This window comes from Oculina patagonica, chromosome 12 (assembly GCF_052425735.1).
Source record: "Oculina patagonica isolate OP01 chromosome 12, crgOcupat, whole genome shotgun sequence".
Classification (NCBI taxonomy): Eukaryota; Metazoa; Cnidaria; class Anthozoa; order Scleractinia; family Oculinidae; genus Oculina; species Oculina patagonica.
Window position 1 is genome coordinate 23,695,169 of NC_135769.1, and position 9,471 is coordinate 23,704,639.

The window sequence follows — 9,471 nt, forward strand, 5'->3', positions numbered from 1 at the left end:
TATGGGATTGTTGTAGCCAACGAGGCGCGTCATATCATAAACTGCTCATATCTAACGCGCGCTCGTGGAATAATTGTTAAATATAATATTGTCCAATAATGTTCGTCGAGAAAGATCTCGAATCATTAAAAAGTTACGGAATCAAGAGGATGTTTACTACAAGCTCTAGTAAACAACCAGACTCTACAGTTTTAACGTTTTGCCACTTACGAGAGCCCATTATTGTAATCATTTCACTGCTTTGGATTATCTCTTCCCTTTCGCGTTCCTCATCTAATCCGCCAATCCACCGATCCACTTCCAGTTTTTGCGATGCTTCGCCATTTGCACTCGTATCTTCGCGCTAGTTTTTTGCAGTAAGAGGAAAGGCCCTGGGAATGAAGATTCCACTTCTTACTTCGTATATTTGTAACGAAATGGACATTGATTATGGAAGCGGGCATGAAATCAGCTCATAAAATATTTACTCTGTTTGGCTCTGTTTAAACCGCAATAAAGGAATTTCATCCAATGTTTGACTTCAGTCATGCTTACACATAAATTAAATTTCATAAAAAGCGATATCAAGCATCAAAATGAAAATTAAATAATTCCAGAACGTGAAGTCGAACTGTGAATCGTGAAATGAGCAGCGATATTCGAGCATTCCTTCCCAGGCCCCAGTATGTTTGTCATGATTGTAGAAATGGCGTTGACGGCGGTGTCGTACGGTTTGCACATTTATTTCACAGTTTTACTCGTTTTCCTGGGCGTTTTGATGTTTATCCTCTACCGTTTGCTTCGTTTTGCTCGTCCAACGCCGTACACAGTAAAATGCTTCCTTCGAAGAGGCGCTCCGGCGAGAAATTCTCCTATAATCATAGCTCACAGAGGCGGTGGAATAGAAGCTCCAGAAAACACGCTTGCAGCATTCAAATTAGCGAAGGAAAATGGGGCATTGGGTGTTGAATTTGACTTGGACTTCACTAAAGATGGCGTGCCGGTAATAATTCATGACGCAACCGTGGACCGCACAACAGATGGACACGGAAAAGTCTGTGACTTTACTTATGAGGAGATCAGGCGGCTAAACGCTTCTGCAAAACACCCTCTTGGGTAAGGCGAAACTTTTTTATTTCCACAACTGGTGAAGGCCTAATTTCTTTATTACATAATCAAGCAGTGAGGTGATTATGATTTGATTATGCAGACTTCTTTGTTTGACTTGTCACACAATCCCTTAGATTGCGTGACAAAATATGTAAGCTACCTTATTACATGAAATTTTCGCGACACTTTAATTTCGCGAATTTCGCGATTCTAAAGAAAACCGCGAAATTAAAGTGACGCGAACAATAAGTGTCGCGAACATAACATGACGCGAATATTAAGTGACTCGCCTGTCAGTAATCAATGTAAATGGATGTTGTCGTCAATTGACTCACTTGTAGACATTGTGAGAACTGCTCTGTTGTTGCTATTGCCGATATTAAGTCCCCCCCTGCGTTTTTGTTAATTTTGACGTTATTGTTCCTTCGATGAAGTCATTTTATATAATTCAAAGGCATGTCAAAATATATTGCCAAGAAAATGTAAATTGTGTCTCAATCAAAAACGCGAAATTAAAGTGATTCAAAATACAAAATTTTCGCAAAATCGCGAAATTTAAGTGTCGCGAAATATGTGCACCTCAAAATCGCGAAATTAACGTGTCGCGAAAATTTCATGTAATAAGGTAATATACAGTCAGGGAAACAAGTGCCAGTTGATGGAGACACCACTTCTCCAAGTAGTGACGAAGCCCACGGTTTTTGTCCTAGAAGTTGCTAAGCAACATGGCATATTTGTTTGTGCTGGTCATTGCTTTTAGACCAATCATCAGGGTTCAAAATAACGGCCGGTCAACGGACAATGTCCGGCCAAGATGACAATTTGTCCGGACAAAGCTTGAACAGTTTGCCGGTCATTTCGACCGGTCACCTACATGCAGTGGCTTTAAAAAATAATAGTAACTGATGACCACAAGGGCATTAAAAAGCGATCTATTCATAAAAATTGCAGCCAAAAACAGTGAAGAAATAGCGGGGGTTTTTATGCCACGCAAACAGACTATCTAACGAACAGCAGAAATGAGTGGTAGTTTAAAAGTGCTATTTTCAATATTTTGACCGGTCAGAAACGACACATGACCAAGCTAAAATCTGTCTGGCCGGACAACATGACCGGCAACTGTCCGAAAATTATTTTGAGCCCTGATCATGAATGCTCGTGCTAGAATTTGATTGGATACATTGATTCAGAAACTCTTCGAGAGCTTCAATGAAGATTTTACAAAACTGGCACCTATTCACCCATCTGTATACCGGTAGGCCAAGATGGTACAAGTTTTGTAACTACAGTAGAATCCCAATTTCTTAAACCCATTTTTGTTTCCTTTGGATAATGCTTCTCTGTAAATATTTTATGCCTGATTTCTCAAACCTCGTAGAAGTCAGGATTCTACTGTTTGGTTGCATGCAGCCCTGGGTATGCAGCATGCCTATGACACAAATAAGGTAGTTAAGGTAGTTCTAGTGAACTGTCAGTAGGAGTGGACAAAAATGCCAGAAAGTAGCTGCAGTGGACTACAAATCCCAGACAAAATTCTTGGAAACATGGAAATGTCCATTAATTTCCCTCCCCCCCCTTTCCAATGTTGTAAAGAATAAAAACTCCCACTGTCTATCTTGCAACAATTTTAAAGGGGAGAAGGGGGTCTCTATTTCATGGCATTCGTGATGAGTCACCTCATTTTTGTTAATTGAGGTGTTCCAAGTACTTTTGTCTGGGATTGTAGCTTTGCTTTATACTGTGACAGTCAGAGTAAACTGCTGGACTGCTAAGCCAATTTGGCTTGCTATAAGTGTAGCATCTATGCTAGTCATTTCCACAAAGCCTCTAGAAAAAAAAATACGAGTTTTTAAAATTTGTTTGGGCTATATCAATTCTATCTTATGTAAATGTATATTTTACAGGGAGAAGTTTCCAGATGAGCGTATCCCATGCCTTGAAGAGGTAGTAGATCTATGCGTCAGCCATGGTTTGCAGATGTACATTGATGTCAAAGCAAAAACACAAGCTGGAAGAGTAAGCTATTAAATTGCTCAGCTCACAAATTATTAATTTTTCTTCAATGAAATACTGACAAACCCTTCTGTACATGCACCGCACTTTTACAGTCAAATGTCTATTGAGCCGTCACCCTCAGTTTTAAATATCTAAATGACCACTTAGTATAATAGATAGAGGTCTCCTAAAATTTACTGTGTGATATGACAAAAATTATTCTCAAACTCATTAATAGTTCATGTAGTTAAAACAATGAATATCTTAACCGCAACATTGGTTTGGATACGCAATCTATAAAGTAAGCATAGATTTTACAATTTTACTTCTCTGTTTACACCTTGCTTTTTGTTTTGATTGAGAAGACATATCAAATACTGGAGACAGTGTTTCATAGGCTATCCAAACACCTCAAATTTCTTAAAAAAATACTTGGCTGCGCCTCGTCTTTACAACTCTCTTCTCGGTGTTTGGATATCCTGATGAATTACTGCCTCTCGTGTTTGATATATTACTTTAACTTTAATGCTTGGAAATACACCTCACATGTGCATGCTTCTATTTTGCCCCCAGAACCCCTAGAAGGGAAGAAAGCAGTGGTTCTTTCTTTTAATAATATCACCCCCCCCCCCCCCCAATATAGACACTTTGGTTTGTCCCTTGATCATCATCTGCCTCCTTATTTTTTCTCTGGGAGATTAGGGCCTTCTGTCCTTAGATAGATGACTTTATTTATACACGGTAATTCCACTCAGATTACAAGCAACAATCTATCATTCCAAAATGTCTTTAGTGTGTTACTGCATATTATTTTGCCAATTCTGCACTCAAGGTCACTTATTTACCTTTTCACCTTCCTTATTTTCTTTTCACCGTTTTTTCTAGGCTGCAGAAGTCCTCAAAAATATATTTGCTAGTCATCAGTTGTATGATAAAGCCATGGTTTGCTCATTCTATCCAAATGTAATTTTCCAGGTGAGAAGATGTGTGATAAAAAAGATACATGATTTACATTATAATTCTGTCTGTGTACTCACAAGCATCCCAAGGTCACAATACTGTCTAAGTGAATAAATCAGTGAGACTAATACCAGTACTATAGTTATTAGGTATTATTACTCCTGAACATAACTGATCCATTACTGGTATTGCATTACACTGTTGGTCAATGAGAATATAATATATATGAGGCTCTGCATCATTCCTTTGTGGGAAATGTTGCTACATTACAATTGTTATATATGAAATGATGATATACAGTAAACTCTCTCCCAAATGGACACCTTCAAAACCAGATCCAACTGTCCGTCTTAGAGAGGTGTCCGTCTTATAGGGAGTTTGGTTACAGTAAAATGACTGAAAAGGGGCAGGGACAGGACCAACACCAAGTGTCTGTCTTATAGGGAGTTTAGTTACAGTAAAACTAGCGGTAACCACAGGTTAGAAAGTGCGGGCCTAGATAGACTGCAAAAGTTGTATATGTCTTGTAAGGGGCTTGGAAGGAGAGGTTTTGGGCAATGAGGAGTGGAGGTACTCGAGCGAGTTTGCACACTTTTGAGATTTGACCAGAAACAGGATCCAAGTATATATTTTGCAAACACTAAACTGGCAAAATATTTAAACGGAGCAGTTGCAAGCAGCTGCAATTTTCAAGACGTCCCCAGGTTCGATCCATGGTTAATGAAGATTATTAAAAGAGGATTGTTTTTATGAATATCAAACAACGTGCAGTTTAAAGATATTTTCACACGATGTAAAGAGCAAACATTAGCGTGAGATTTCCCGTGTATAAGCGCAGTTATGCCAACACAAACTTATTTTACCCTACGCTATACGCTTTTGAAAATTCGATAAAAATGATGTACTTTCCTTCTTTTAAAAAAAGTGATCGCTCCTCGTCGCACACAATGAACACACTCAGCACACACGTGAAAGTATTCATTATGACTCGATGGCTTATCTCAGAACATTTCACACGCTCAACTTTCCACAAAACGAACTTTCATCCCGTTCGATAGCCAAACGTTATTTAGACGTGAATCTGTGCACAAAGAAACCTTCAAGTACGGCTGTAGTCTGTTCCAACGATTTCTTTGCTTTGAGCAGACAATATTTCCATTTTGTTCGAACCCCGAACACAAGGTGAACACAAGCGAATGATCTCCCATTGTGTTACATGAGCAAAACAATCGTTCTACAAAATCCAGGAGGAAAAGTTTGCTTCAATTTAACCAAAGTTCAACAAAATATCCTCTGTTTTAATGCGTTGCATTCGTAAACATTGAGGCAATGGGCAACCTTTGTGCCAGCTTCATTGCAATAAAGGCTCCGATTTCACATGATAAACTATTCTAGTCATTCTTGGTGGATCTGGAGGAACAAAACTGTTAACTTCCGATTGGGGCACGGTACGCGTTACTGTGATTGACACATTTTTCGCATTCTGATCGTTCTTCGTGGAAGAACAAATTTTCAACTTCCGGTTCTGAGCTGCTATATAATAAACGTGGCATGCACGTGTGGTACATAATCCCCTTGTCACTGTCAAGATTAGGGTTGCGGGCCTCTCTTGGGCCTGCAATGACTGAAAAGGGGCAGGGACAGGACCAACACCAGGTGTCCGTCTTATTGAGGTGTCTGTCTTATAGAGGTGTCCGTTAAGACAAGTTGACTGTATTATAATTTGGTTTCATGTTGTGTTTTGTATCAAACATGAGAGAGAGTGTGTTTCATCACATTTCCAAGCATTGAGAAGACTGTTGAAAATATGACTCGCAGCAAAGTATTTTTGGCAAACTTCAAGGGCCGTATTTGGAAATGTGATGAAACACTCTCTCTAGTGTTTTAGTCAAAACCGAATAACAGAGAAGTTGGAGGAATAAAATTTGTAAAAATGTCCATGCTTTTTGCAACTATCAGGTACGGCGAGCTGATCCAAATATTCTCACTGCCCTGACATGGCGGAAAATGGTTATAGCTGCCACAGACTATTGTGGTCCATCTAGATTCAAAGAATGGTGGAAGCAGCTTTTGGCTCCATTGTTGGACAGAATATGGGAACTGCATCTTCACTCATGGGTGTATGACTTCCTAGGAGTTTCTGTAGTTCTTTCTCATACAGCTCATTTCTCAAGGTATTTTTTTCATCCTGTCATTAGTAAGGAGTTAAGCAACCTGTGATTTTATTTACTCTAAGAATGCAAAAGGCTTACTGAGCCTAACTGAAGGTTAGGATTTAAGAGACAAGCCATCCAGTTGGGAGATATGGTGGCTTATTAAATCAGTGGCAGATTATTTTGGTAAAAGGCAAGTGACATTTTAAATGCATGACTCCCCCCACTAATTTTTTTTTGGTTTGGGTGTACATGAATGGAAAAGGGCCCTCCTCTCTGCATTGAGCAGCCTGGGTTTGTTATGTTTTTGGGTGAGGCACTTTACTCTCACAGTGCCTCTCTCCACCAAGGGGTAATTAATGGGTACCGGCGATCTGTTATGGAAAACTGACAAGATGTTGGGGGCTAACACATGATGGACAGCATCCTAGACAGGATGGAAAGGGAGGGTAGCAACGCTCCTAGTTGCTTCATGCTAAAGCTAAGCTTTGGCAGCGCAGGCCATTTGGCTCAAATATGACTTCAATTTTAAATTATATTATTTTGCTCCAGAAAATATCCAGATCTTCAGATCAAATACTGTTAAAACAATAGAAAAAGAGAAAAACATTCAGGACAATAATTATATCACTAAAGGAATGTGCTTAGTACATTGTGACAAGAGTGATGCAGCAGTTTTATACTGTTTTTGGATACAATTTTGTTACTGAAATATTAAATCATTTTACTTTGTCCAGTCTACTTCTTTAAAATGGAGATCACTGTAAGGAGAACACTTCTGTAGGGTAGACATAATTGGCTGGCTGTTCCAGGTCGAATTTGTACTTGTTTGTCTGTAACTGAAGTCTCAAGGCAGACCCCTCTTTATGGCAGATCTACAGCTAGAACTCATCGAGAGGGTTTTTGTCCTTCTTAGAGAAAGTAGAACGGAATCTGTCACTTTATGTATTTGCAATGTTGCAATTTTCTCTTCTTTAGAGACTACCTAAAGGAATGGCAAGACAAGGGGTTGAGTGTAGTTTTATGGACAGTCAACCATGCTGCCGAGAAGGACTACTTTTCTGGAGTACTTAGGTGTCCTATCATGACAGATTGTGTGAGAGGAGATTCGCAGCAGAACACACCATAAGTACCTGATTTTTAGAAACTTTTAGCTAATATTTTGTAGGTTTGGTCAACGGGAAATGAACAGAAATTGGTTGAAGTTATTTCAGGCATGTTAATATGATATGTTTTTACATTATTAGATATTGGGACCTATATTAGGAAATTGTGTTATGCATACAATGCAATGGCTATTTGGGTTCACTTATTTAATAAATTGTGAGTAAGCAGAAGAGATAAAAGATTTAGAGGGAATTGAACAATCTTATTGAATTTTGCATGAATTCAAGTGTTCTTGGTGTGACAATATTTGTGTATTTTACACAACGTGTTGTTCAACCATTTGGCATATAGCCCAGATGTAAGCATGTTCCTTGTTAGATTTTCAGAAAACTAAATTAACTTCTGAGTTCTGTGGTTCTCTGAGTTTAAGTCCTATTTCGCTGTCTGTTTAATTTGCTGCCACCCAGCCATATCAATTGTTTGACTTGGGTTGGTGTGTATAAAAAATGTCTTATAGACACACCAGTGTTTAAAATTTATTTAATTTGTGAATTATTAAGAAAGCAAATGTTAATTATGCAGCATGAATTTAGTAGTATCAAAGTACATTAGCCCATGTCAATTCCGAGTTCTTGTGCGTTTGAGGACTGGTACTTAAAGCTAATTCAGTGTACATTTTTGGTATGCTTTGGCAAGTTTGGAGTCATGGTTTGTATCAAACAGTATTGGACATGAGTGAAACGTTTTGTTTCTTTTTTTTTTTTTAGTCAAGCTTAAAACCCATGGTAAGACCAAAAAGGTCTGACATGCCACTGAAGTGTACCAAAAAGGTACCATTAGGTATTTACTGTGCCCAAAAGGCATCTGATTGGCTAATTATTGTGAATCAGGGTACAGAAGCAAACCACAGTGTGAGAGATGCAGTGGCCTAATAGTTAGTGTGGCAGACTCAGGCCTGAGCAGTCCAGGTTCGATTCCTGGGCAGGATCATTGTGTTGTGTTCTTAGACAAGACACTTTGCTTCCATTGTGTCTCTCCTCAATCCACCCAGGGGAACTGGTGAATTAGGACAATCTGACAAAATTACATCCAGGGGGAGGGGAGGGGGTAGCAATAGTCAAGCAAAGCCCCCGTAGTGGGTCACTTTTGGCTTGGATACGGACTTTGCTTTTAGTTAAGAGTTCACTTCACACTTTGGATTAAATACAGGCTCACTTTATGTTGAATACAAAGGCAGGGCCGTATCTAGTGGGGGGGGGGGGCAGAGGGGGCCCCCGCCAGGAAAACTAAAAAACTAAGAAAACTAAAGAAAAAAACTGAACTAAAAAAGAAAAAAACAGTTGCTCCTGCCCGGAAAACTTGCCCCGCAGACAAAAAATCCTAGGCACGGCCCTGAATGACTGCGATGATAGTGGCGAGGCAAACTCTTTTGTGAAAAAATTGTTTGTTATCAGTGGCTCCCTAACGTATCTTGTTCCCTTGTGGTATTCATACTAGTATGTTTTATTTTGCAACAGTCCTCTCTCGTGCGAAAACTTGGAAAGGGGTTATTCATTCCTGAACAAAGCGTGTGCTTTTAGAACAACAAACACATTTGTTCAGCTTAGCTAAACTAAACCAAACCATTAATAAAAGATAAGCGTGTAAGTAAGAAAACAAATACTGAGCTCAAAAATGGCAACTTGCGTTTTGTTTCAAAAATTTGTGTGCAATGGCTTATGCTATGTGCCAAGCACCTTGCGTTCTACTGGTAATATAATATGGGGATTTTTTTAAGAGAATGATATTTAATGCAATATTTAATATTTGATAGTTTTTTACGTTAAATGAAAACTAATATAAAAGTAATGTTTCAATAAACAAATGATTGATATAACTCTGTGTAGCCTGCGTGAAGCAAATGTTTTTGAACTGTCAGATAACAAAACAAATCTTACGTAAATCTTTTAACAATTTGAAGAAACACCATTTCACCTGTGAAAGCGCAAGCTACCATTCACGATTGATTTTGGTGTTGGAACCTGATTGGCTGAGATGACTTCTTTCTGATTGGTTCGAGTTTAAAATCACGTGATCTTTGAACCCTTTGTATAGCTCAGTGATTGCAAGTTTTAGTCCATTGACAAAGAGAGTGGCCGCGATGACGAGTTTGTTATGAGCTAGAACC

At 38.9% G+C, this 9,471-nt stretch overlaps 1 protein-coding gene across 1 annotated transcript; it reads left to right on the forward strand.

Annotated features, from left to right (window-relative positions):
- Window positions 1-541: 541 nt before the first annotated feature.
- Window positions 542-8,042, forward strand: LOC144632302 (glycerophosphodiester phosphodiesterase 1-like). Its single transcript, XM_078490924.1, has 5 exons — window positions 542-1,095; window positions 2,994-3,105; window positions 3,970-4,059; window positions 6,004-6,218; window positions 7,176-8,042. The coding sequence occupies exons 1-5, from the start codon at window positions 665-667 to the stop codon at window positions 7,324-7,326; spliced, it is 999 nt and encodes a 332-aa protein (XP_078347050.1). The 5' UTR covers window positions 542-664; the 3' UTR covers window positions 7,327-8,042.
- The last annotated feature ends 1,429 nt before the right edge of the window (window positions 8,043-9,471 follow it).